The sequence below is a fragment of the Poecilia reticulata genome, linkage group LG5 (assembly GCF_000633615.1).
Source record: "Poecilia reticulata strain Guanapo linkage group LG5, Guppy_female_1.0+MT, whole genome shotgun sequence".
Taxonomy (NCBI): domain Eukaryota; kingdom Metazoa; phylum Chordata; class Actinopteri; order Cyprinodontiformes; family Poeciliidae; genus Poecilia; species Poecilia reticulata.
In genome coordinates, this window is record NC_024335.1 from 15,028,956 (window position 1) to 15,040,950 (window position 11,995).

General features: G+C 35.4%; 1 protein-coding gene across 2 annotated transcripts in view; it reads right to left on the reverse strand.

Moving 5' to 3' along the window:
• The window catches only part of cdh22 (cadherin 22), a 159,229-nt gene that overhangs the window by 31,824 nt on the left and 115,410 nt on the right, over positions 1-11,995 (reverse strand). For both annotated transcript variants that reach the window (XM_008409225.2, XM_008409223.2), the window contains 4 exons: positions 11,701-11,868; positions 9,487-9,668; positions 7,669-7,925; positions 2,832-2,968 (listed from right to left, as the gene is read on the reverse strand). In XM_008409225.2, the coding sequence (XP_008407447.1) occupies positions 2,832-2,968; positions 7,669-7,925; positions 9,487-9,668; positions 11,701-11,868 (744 nt within the window). The remainder of the gene's footprint in view (positions 1-2,831; positions 2,969-7,668; positions 7,926-9,486; positions 9,669-11,700; positions 11,869-11,995) is intronic.

Sequence of the window (11,995 nt, forward strand, 5' to 3'; positions counted from 1 at the left end):
TTCTATTCCTATTACCTACTTTTAGCATATGACTAGTATGGCTGTGCCCAAATATATGACTGAGTAATAATAAAAATACACTTCTCTGATTTTGTATCATTAGGTATTCACATGTCTGTTGACAGGTGCTTTGCAATGCAATACAATGCTCATTCAAATGTGACAAATTAAACTATGTTCTGCATTAGGCTATCTGCAAACAGTAACATCCCCTTATCTGCTCTTTATTACTAAATTTAATCTATTTTTGCTTCCATGTTTAATCTCACCTATGCATTTGCATATATTTTGCATATAAAACTGTTTTGCTTTTCAGTTTAATGTTCCTTTCATATTCCACATCCCTGAACCTCTTTATCTTCCTTCAACGTGTTCCCAACAGTGTGTGATTCGTTTGGACATACAAGGGATAATGTTCAAACATTCTAAGAGTCAAAAAGTCTGCATGTGTTTGCCAGACAGAAAATGTAGGGAAATTATGCAATGGTAAACATCTTTTCCATGCAATAGAGCGAGAGATAAAGACTTTCAGCATCTTCGGTATGTTTTTGCCCTCAGGGTGAAGCTCTTTTTTCCACCTACCTGTCTAGGTGAAAAAGCAGTTTTGCAAGGTGGTATCATACTCACTATCAGTTCTCGAAAATTATATGTCACTCCAACTTAACCTGATACATTTCTATAGAGGAAACTGCCAAGAAACTTGAGTACTCTGCTAGTGACAGTGTATTAAACGCTTCTCTTGTACTCGGAAGGTACTGCACTCCGTACATGGAAGACAAGCACTATACAGATGAGAGGTTGTTTCATCTTTCATTGTGCCAGTGTCTGCAGACGTAGCTGAAGACTATTAATTGGGCAAAGTTGAAGACATGCTGTGTTTGCAAATGTTCAGAATTAGCAGGATATGTGTTTGAATTTTAACAAAAGTAACTTTCCTAAGATTACATGCATGAGACATTTAGTTCACTTTTAGGGTACACTTTAACCTTAAGATTCACTCAATATGAACTGTCAGGAAGCTGTTTTTTCTAGTGCAGTACTGATATATGCACAATAAAGAAGTTCAAAGGTCTATAATGGACTGGAATAATTGAGGGTAATGCAACAAATAAGACTAACAATGTCTTCAAACAACCTGACCTTGTGGCTCTCTTAGTCCTAAAAGAGAATAAAATAATTATGGTCAAAATGAAGTTAGTTGTTTAAATGCTGCAAGTAGCCTCTTTTAAAGAATAAACAGTCCAAACCTCTTCCAATTTCCATCTCTCTTGTGACCTTATTTTTTCTTTGTGTCTATGTTTTCCCCTTTCTTTCTCTCGCCTGTCTGTGTGTCTGAGCTCTCCAGACTTTGTGAGCTAACAGGCGATAAAGAAACATACTGGGTGGGCATTCTAATGCCACTGACCACAGACTTTGTCTATGTAGATGTTTCTGTGGTTGTCAATGCAAGAAGCTTTATCTTTCAAGCACAGGCGTGTGTTTATGTCTAACACTGAAAGGTGCTGGGCAGCATTAAATGTTCAATTACCATTTAAATGTGCCTRCGCCATAGTGTCATGCACAAAAAGAAACCAATTAGTCCAGGAGGATTCAAACTGCTTAGGTTTTGCCTTAACATTTGTTAAGGCAAAACCTTAACAATTCGGTGCATTCAATTCGGTTTTGGTTGTAGTGATTATTAAAGAAATTMGATTTTGGGGAGAAAAACAGCAGGAAAACTGTTTTAATATTTTTTAAGTGTTGTCTTGTTTATGACATTGTTTCYTTAGTCCCTCTCAGTGTGATGTAAGATCTCTGTCAGATGCAGAATACAATCTATTCAGCCATCAGCCATCACTACAATCCCAAAATCACTCCATCTGAATAAGATTGAAAAAGTGAGAAACTCCAGGTCTTATCCATTTTCAAGTTTTCTTCTAATGGCATAGTAATAACTTTCCTGCTATATAAGTTATTACATTCTTTATTTCTTTGCTATGACAAACACCCATTGAGATGAAAAAAGAAATGTTCTCCAATCATTTTTAGTATTGTGTTTTGTACGCTGAAAGAGTAAAATGATTACTTTATTTTCCCACTGGAATAAAAAAATAAATAAAAAATCAAGTGCATGGATGACTACACCAACAACTAAGATGTCCCTGATGAGTACATCAAGAGCTTTGATTTAAATGACAATTAGCATACCATACAAGTGCTGTGTTATTTATATATCCACATGCATCACTGGTGTGTTGATTTAATTATAAGCAAGCACAATCACGACAGGGTCATCTACATGTGCCCATGTAAATGACCATATTACCATATTATTGGTAAAAATATGGTCATCACCAAAGATGACCACATTTTTGAGAAACTAAAACTTTATCTAGTACAGATTGAAGACAATGTTTTTAATTTGTGTTTGTGGCTCATAACAGTGTAAACATTTCATCAAAAGGGGTCCAAAAAACTCGATATGTTCAATATGTTACATTGCATCTCAAATAAAGTGCATACTATATCAACATGACTGTAGTTTATGTACTTTAGTAACAATGTAGTTTAGCAATAATGTCAATGAAGTTTCAAATTATTATAAACTAAATTGTGTCCCAATAATATAAAAGTTTAATTTCAGATTGTTTTGTCATTGCATTAGATAAGTGCATATATGATAAATRGACAAAAATACATTTTTTAATCAGATTGCTGCTTATGGAAATAATTCTACAGGATGACTTTTTTATTATTATTTTTATCTTATACAAATTTCTGATTTGGCATTGGTGACTAATGGTAATTAACAATCAATGTTATAAAGATGCATAAAACAGAAATCCATGTACCTGCTTCTACAGCCTTCACAGTGATGTTGTGCCAGCCTGCCGTCTCTCTGTCCAAAATCTTCCCTAACGTAATGGCACCAGACTCAGCGTCAATATGGAAGATCATGTCGTGGTCTGTTGTCGGATCAATGGAAAACCTGATGTAAAAAAATAAAAAAATAAATAAATAAAGACATAAAATTAAATACAGAGATTTAAAAGAAATTGTGCAACACATTTCTCATATGTTTTAAGTTTCTGTTATTTACTTATTTTTTGGATTTCCTGAAAGTTTTAAAACAAAAGTGATATAGTGCTTAAAATAAATAATCAATTAGTTGCTCAAATTCATTATGCTTAGACCTGGCTTCTATGGTTGTTCTACTGAATTAAGTTAAAGGTGATATAATGAATAGACAAACAATAAATCTAAATATGCTTAATATTATATAATTTTGCTTCAACCAAACTATATTAAAGAATCAGAAATATAAGGCTGTCCTTAAAAGTCAATAATCCAGCTAAAATGTTGGTYAAAATGCAGAAAATTGGCTAATGCAGTGTTAGTTGCAGCACTGATGATGTAATAAGATCCATGAAGCCATATAGTCACACTCTCTGAGGGAGGCGCAAAATATAAAAGTTTCATTGTGCACTCTGGCCAAACCATAAATGGATGTTTCCTTCTATGGATACTGGCTGCTCTCAGAAGAGTGGTGAGTAAACAAAAAAATGCTGAAAGGTTGCTTTGTTCTTGGTTCTTCTCCCCAACAGCACACACACACACGCACACCTACATGCAGGCTGACAAAGATGTGCCCATGTAGATGGCTTTCTTGGGCCCCCATAAAGTAAAAATAAAGAAATACAAGCTCTATCAGTTCTTATGGCTTCTGTCAGCCAGAATTCTTATGGTTTCATTAGAACAGAAGCTAGGTGATGCAGACATGAAACAAAATGTAATCGTAAGACAGTGCGAGATAAAAACACAGGACTTTGAGTCTCCAATAGATCATAAAACAAGATGTAATAACAGAATAATTTCTGTTTGTGTATAAATTGTACTCATTAATGTCAATTCATGAAAACGGACTGAAAATGTTTGCTTTGCTCTCATAATGTAGCTATTTAATCTTAATCATTCCACCTTCACACATAAAGATGTTAACTAAAGGCACAAGCTCCAAACCTTAAAACTATCAGGTTACACTGAGAGGTTTAATAATGCCCTTTTCATTGTTTTGTTTTTCTATGTGGGAGCTGGAGCAGAGACACGCAGAAAAGCTGCAGATCTGAACTTCTTTCTTCGACCATATGAAAGAACAACACAGAAGAATTTAACAGGATTCAAGATTTGTCAGCTAATATGCTAAAGACAAACATCATGGTAAAGTTGACATAAAATACAACAAATTGTAGCAACAGTAATTGGCATGAAAGGAAGGGATGTTTTGTTCTCTTTATCTTTCTTACTGTTTTTTCAATGTCACATGCTGTTTTTATTTATTTTTTTATTATGTAAAGCACCTTGAAATGCCTTGCTGCTGAAATGTGCTATACAAATAAAATTTGATTGATTGATTGATGGATGTAAAAATTACATTTTTGAGCTCCCTATCATGTTATGCTATTCCCTCTACAAAAACATATCTGGAGAGCTGATTTAATTATTTTATGCATGTTTGAGAAATCCTTGATTCTCCGGGGGCACCCGTTCGGAGTGCATAAACACTTGGTCTCACAATATGTTGCATATTTCCACAAAATTCCTCCTTGGAGTTGGAGTCTCCAGCTGAGCTTCTCCTCCCCTGTGCCTTCCCCACTGGAGATAGGTATAAGCTCATTATACAAACTACTCTCAGTTCAACACTTCTAATAACAGTTGTCTTTACAATATAATTCTACACATAGAACACAGTTGAAGCCAGAAGCGTACCCCGAATAAAAGAGCAAATTCAATGACTCCGCCCCCAGWATCACAGGTTCCAAGCGAAGCGAAGCGAAGCGAMGCGACAGAAGCCAAGTCATTGCAGAACAATTTACTTTCCACATGCCTGAGTTATTTACCACAATTGGTAAGTATTTTTTTCTGAGATGGTTTATATAGCTATTACTTTGAGTTGAGACCAACCTGTATGACGCCACATTGCTTGGTGATAGCATATTTAGCTTGGCACACCGAATGTTTGTTTAATGCATCTACATGGACACTCTGCTAAAACATACAGTAGTTATGTTTACAAAGGACTWTTTCCAGATTTACAATAAACAATATTACAAGCAAGAAAATGCCTGTCTGACCTATGTCACAAAAATGAATCTTCCCACAATAAGTTCAACTGCTGCATCCTTCATGGAGAAAGCAATCAARTGTGTTGTGACTTTTACTCAGTAAAATGAGTTGCACCTACATTCGGAGACCAGTGTATATATATCATGATGTAAGGCAAGTGCAAACTATTTATTTTAACTGTGCAGTCAAAGTGCTACTATATTTTAAAGTGACTAGTTTTTCACAATGTTTCTTCTTGGAAAAAGACTGAGGTCTAGTTATGTGTCTGTATATCAAAGCAAAAGGGATGAGATAGTTCTTACCAGAAGTACAAGCTGGGCTGAATTGCTACCCTGCTTAGAACTCTATAGTGAGATAATATGTTTCTATCTACAATAGTAATTATTYGCTATTTTCTACAAYTACAAAAGTCTATAACGGTGTTTTTGTTGAAGAAAGCCCTATYGAGCTATTTCAAACAATAACCAATAAAACACTGTCCTCTGGACGGATTATTGTTTKGAGTATAAACGTGATGGCTGCCTAATCCCAAAAACTTGMAAACCTCTAGTGATTTAATTCATAGTTTGCTGTTTTTATAGTTTTTTGTTTTTTTTTCCAACACATGAGCTCACAGGTGTACTCATATTATCCCAATATATTCAGCCAGAGCTATTTTAAMCGTACCATCGTGTGGTGCTCTATTACACATGGAACATTGGCTGTCATGCATTTTTAATCAATGTGATGCTTAGGGACCTGTGTGTCGGTTTATGTTGTATTAATAAGACTGTTAAAGCTTTATCTACAGCCTCTCCTCACATTGCAATTACAGTTCAAAGGACATAGAAACCAAAGATCTGGATACTGGTGTACTTTTCAATGACCAAAACCTTTCCTGTATTTTCACTTTATTATAAAGAGAAATTAAAAATGAGGTTTGCTTTTTTCAGAAATCAAGTATATTTGTACTCATAATAATTTCGTCCAGTAAATTACATTTCATTAAATGGAACCTATAAAATGTTTAACAGGCAGAAACCTTCAGTCCTATTTATGTGTGCCAGCTAAGGACAGCTGATTTTTTATTTTTATAATAACATAGGTCTACAAAATAAATTATTTTACACGGCTGTTTAGAGAATGTAGYGTGTGAAATTGGGTGTTGGGGTTTCGAAACGAAGCAGTTACTCTTTGTACATTTTTTATTTTGATGTTTTAAGGTCAGAATTGAAAATACAACAAGAACACCCCTTAAATCCCTTAAATAAGAATTCTGGGAAAGTAAGTGGTTTTCCAGCAGCCACAGGTTTGCTACACAATATGGCTGCAGCAAGTAGTAGGTATAAACTATTTGCTGGCACTTAAGATATTAAAGAAGCAGAATTATGTTTACTCCAGGCAAATAATGTCATTTTATGGCACAATCAAGTAACTAATATCAGTAACTTGCTTACCGTTAACTGTTATACAAATGTTGTATACATCAAACGTAGCAGCGTCAAGCAAACGCCTTAAAAGTGGGCCTCTCTCTCTCRCTTTAAGAAGCTCCTGCTCTTTCAGACGCTCCGCCTTCAGTGTGTCATCACAACATTTCTCTGTCAAGCATTTAACAACATTTTAACCAATGTTTCACTGAGAAGAAGTTTCTGTGATGAGCTCTGCAGATGCAAAGTTCTAACTGGTGTTTGCTAATTTCTGCTACCGCTAGTTTGAAGGAGCTGAGCAGAGGAGTCATGGAGRAGGCCTGCTGTGTAATACAGAAGCTCTGCTTGGGGACTGCAGCTCCTGGGAGGAGCTTTGTCGAAATGGCTGCGCTCRGTTACACCACTCGTTTTCTGCGCCCAGGATTGCTACCAGGGGAGATTAAAAGATTTCTTAAACATGCATGAAATAATCATAGGAACAATAATAACAATTTGACTCGATGTGAAGCTCAAAAAAGTCAATTTTACATAACACCTTCCCTGTAAACCAGTTAAGCACACTGTACTATACAACACAAATTCCCAAACCTGTTTTATTAGTATTTGAAAACATAAAATTGAGAGAAATACATCATAATCAGCTTGTATCAATAATTATAGATAGAACCGTAACAAACATCAAATCCCATCAGTTTTACAACTTGCAACCGGGACACACTCAGTTTATGTGTAGCATAATTCCTGTATCTGTACTGCAACTTCTGAGGCAAATCTAACAAAATTCTATTCTACCCTTTAACGTAACACCTCTCCCTCCCTGAGGTGTGTCTCTGGGACAGAATGGATGACCAATCAGATTTAACTGTCTCTGATGCTCAAGCACAAGCATTTGAAATTAAGTTGTAGAAACAACTTTTTTTCCTATGACCTTAGGAAAATAACCAAAATCAGCCCCAAAGAATGAATGTGTGCTTAGATATGTGCATGAAAAAAGTGTACTTTAATTTATTAGAGGAAATCTCTAGTGTACAGAACTAAATCAATAAAACACAAGTGAACTGTGAAAAAAGTCTAAAAAACTTCTGTACATTACTCAGTCCTTTACGTATTAAATGTGGGAAGAATTCATCAAGCTAGGGGGGAATTATCTYTTTCATACCTCACAGGTTTGTTCATCACATCTGGATCCCTGGCTGTGACAATGCCAACGAGAGATCCAACTTTAGCATCCTCCTGGACTTCCATGACAGCACCTTCCGCTGGCAGAAAGATGGGCGGCTCATCAATATCCAACACAGTGACCTTAACAATTGTCTGATCTCGGAAAGAGCCCAGGTCAACAAAGCGAGAATCAACGTGTTTATTTACTGCCTCCACAATAACACTGTGGATCCTCTTGCTCTCGAAATCCAGCGGCTGACAAAAAAAAACAAAACAAAACAATAAATATACATATTTATTGTATATAAATAAATATATACAATATATATCAAAATTTATCGTTAAAAATTAAACATTCAAATACTGATTGGTCCACATTTGTTAGTACCCATAGTAAAGTTGTGTAAAAGGCTTTTAAAACAAATTAAGTCTTTTATTGAAGCAGAACTGTCTTCAGCAGTCACTGAGTGAGTAAGGCAGAGTAAATCCTGAACAGGTCAACAAAGATAACCAGGAACAAAAGAACCATGCACATGCCAAAAGACAATTTCAAGAGACCTGTTGACCTAACAGTCATGTTTTTGGACTTTGAGAGGAAGCTGGAGTTCTCTGAGAGTACCCATGTATGCAGAAGAAGAACATGAAAGTGATGAAGTCATGTAAAGTTAATATACCTGATCCTGATGCAGAAAAATAAAAGGGAATTAAACCATATTGTTCTAAAATGAAATGCAATATGCTGATTGGGAGTACACGCCTACTTCAAAGATATCATAGGTATAGATGTTTCACAAAATCGCCAACATTACCTGGACCCATATTACCAATGGTTTCAAAAACTTCTTCCCACATGACAGCACAATTATCCAAGTTTAAAAGAAAAAAAAAAAAAAACTTTACAATTACCTTAAATGTTAATTTTTTTAACTATGTGAAAACTTTTGCTACTGCATACATGATGCTTTATTTAAAGGCCTTTACACATATTCACCAGGGAAGGCATTCAATGTGGCAGCACTGTAATTTTTATACAGGAATGAGTATAGATTCCAACACTGTTGGTGGCACTGTGCCAGTAGCGTGGGGGGAAAAAGAAGACCGTTTTTACCCCCGTTAAGGTATTTGACCATTGCTTACAGCTCATTTTTTGCCTTTAGGTAATGCTCACGGCAACATATCTAATCTAGTTCAAAGTTAATGGTATAATAGCAAAAAACCCCTGAAGTAAGCATATTATACCTATTATAACTGATGCTGCTCCCTAATGTATTGAACACAGTCTGGGCTTTTCTCCTGATTCACTGGAACATGCAGTTTCCCATTATCCTTTCTAGAGATAATCACTTTCCGACTAATTCAATAATATCAGTAAGTTGCTTTTATTTTATTCATGTGAGGACAATGTGTACTTTGTGGATATTATTAATATCATTAGTATAGACACAGGATTTAAAAGCAACCTGGTGGTTGCTGTTTATGTCTAATGACCGCAAATCTTACTTTGTCCTCTCCCAGTGCAAAACCGTTCTTGCAAATAATGAATAATAGGACATTACAAAAAATGTCTTATTTGTCTTATCATCCTATATGGTACTGTTAGCAGAAACTACAATAGGCAAAAATATCACCAGGATGTGAATAAAATCATGTTCTTATGTAATATAGTCTATAAATAAGACATTTTACAACTAATAGGAATTTTCTCATTAATTTTACTAACACACATGAAAAATACCTACATCACGTTCCTTTCAGTTAAAATAAAACCGGCAGTAAACAGAAACACCGCAGCAGAACTGCCTTAATTCAGATGTACCTTTTTGATGGAGACAACAGCTTCCTGTGTTTCAACATCTGTAGTGACCTTGAAGAGATCTCCTTCGTCAATGATCAGATAGCTCATATCTGTGTTCTCCCCCATGTCTGCATCAGTAGCAATGACGCGTCCAACCGGTGTCCCCACAGCTGCCCCTTCTGACACCGAAAACTGGTACATCTCTGGTAGATGGAGGAGGTGGCCGGAGGGAGAAAGCATAGTCATCTCAAACAAGGCTCGTATTGATGGCGTTATATAAAACACCACAAAGAAGAATGAACGTGCAAATGTTACCCAGAAATGAAGAGGAAAGCACCAATATTAGAAGAGTTTGATAGCCATAGGCAGGCTATTAGAGTAGTTGGTGGAGGGAGTAAATAGCTTTAATAAATAAGGAAAATGAGAAAAGACAGAAAATAGGATCATACCAATGACATGTTAAGACATACACATTTTAGTTAATACCATCCATCTTAAAGTTTTATTTAGCTTAGGCATTTTTTTTTATTTTTTTTTAACCAGTCCTATATATTTTCCATTTGGTATTATAAAATAATTGCTTCAGAATGTGCTTTTATATTTTACCAGGCTAAACCCAATAATTCTGCTAAAATGTCAGGAGTGTGCAATAAAAATGTATAATTTCTTCCACTGATCATTATGAAGTAGATAAACAGCAGGAAGATGAAATATGATTGTTACAGGAACAGAAGACACTGAGATCTTACATACATCATATGTCATCCTTTTGTGTAACTGATTTATGGAACTGTATTCCAGATTCTGCTTCCCAACATCCAGCAGTGGAGGCACTATAAGTCTGCAGGGCTATCAACTCCGACTGAGTAAATATGATTTACTTAGATGAAAAAGTGATTCATACTCAAATATGAAAAGGTGTGTGAATACATATCACTCACTGTCAAATAGACTGCTTGCACACTGGCTTAATCAAATGTAATACTGTTTATAGGGTTAAAGTGCTAGTTTATCTAACAACATTGACTGCAAAATAAATTAAATCATATCCAGAACGAAAAGTACAATGTTTTGGTAAATGCATTTTTGTTTCTTTAAGGATGATACATATACAGTATTAGAAAACTGCATTGCTTCTACAAATGTACACATCTATAAAAATATGATGTCTATTCCTATACACATCATATCATACAATTATGTGTATGAAATAGTATTTACCAAAAAAGTCATTGATTCTTCATTAAATATATGGAATGACAACATTTTGAGAGCACATTCAGATAATGCCACTTCAATTTTATCAGTATTGTAGGTGATCACAAAGTACAGTAGTTTTTAAGTATAAAGTAGACAGAAAATGATAAGTGGTTTTCAATTGTGTTTAAAAATAAAGCCTCTTTTAATATAAGTCCTTAACATAATCCAGTACTTACTTCAGTCTGTTAGTAGGACAATTATTAGTTGTGCTATCTTCATACAAGTAAGCCCTACATTATTCACTGTTGATTTTTGGAAAAGGTATGAATGATAAATGTAAATACTTTAGTACATTGTTTGATTATCTTTTCTCTTTCTTGTCCGACAAGAAAAAGAAAATTCCATGTCTCTGCCAGATTTATGAATAATTTTGGACTTAACTGTGTGTGAGAAAGAAAAAAAATTAAAACTAAAAATTAAAAAGAGTAGGAGTACTAAGAGTGCTTGCCAAAAGCCATGTAGTAGACATGGCAAACATGTGAAAGAACACAGTCTGGTCAGATGAGACTGAAATTAAACTTTTGGCCAAGAAGAGAAAATCTATATGTTGAGAAAAAMTAACAATGCTCTTCATCCTGAACACTCACAACCAAATACCAATCAAATTTGGGAGTGGTTTCACAAAATAGGAAATAGTTCAAGGGGTATTTTGAAAGGTCTTGTACATGACATGTTTTAAAAAAAATACAGGTAAATAAGCTTGGTGCCGATCAGTTCTCCATCATTGATATGACACCTTTTCGTGGGACTGATATGGCTCATAAATTTAATTTAAGCGATTTTCCCCGGCCCCTCATGAAACTACCTATTGGTGTCAATGGCCTGCAGGTTTGCACATTATTTGTCTTTTTATTATGCTCTCATTTCTCTTTCCAGAGAAAAGTCAGTCAGCTATTTCCAACTGCTTTCTTTTCTCCTCCTACACGACCATCTCTTTTAAAGTCTAAAGTAAGAGAATGTGCGGGAAACACTCACTCTGTGGAAAGCGTGGTGGGTTGTCATTAACGTCTGTGATCACTATGGTCACCGTGGTGGAGCCGGAGAGACCACCCATTTGTCCTGCCATGTCTGTTGCCTTGACGACCAACTCATAACGATCCTGTGTCTCGCGGTCCAAATCTGCCACTGCTGTCATGATTATTCCTAATGATTGAAAGAGATTGAAAGCAAAAGCCAGAGGGATAAGTTGAATAGTTAGTCAGTGAGGCCAGGAAAGGTTACATTAGTTGTTAGCTTAAGCAGTAACATGTTATAGTGGGGTTTTTTTTTT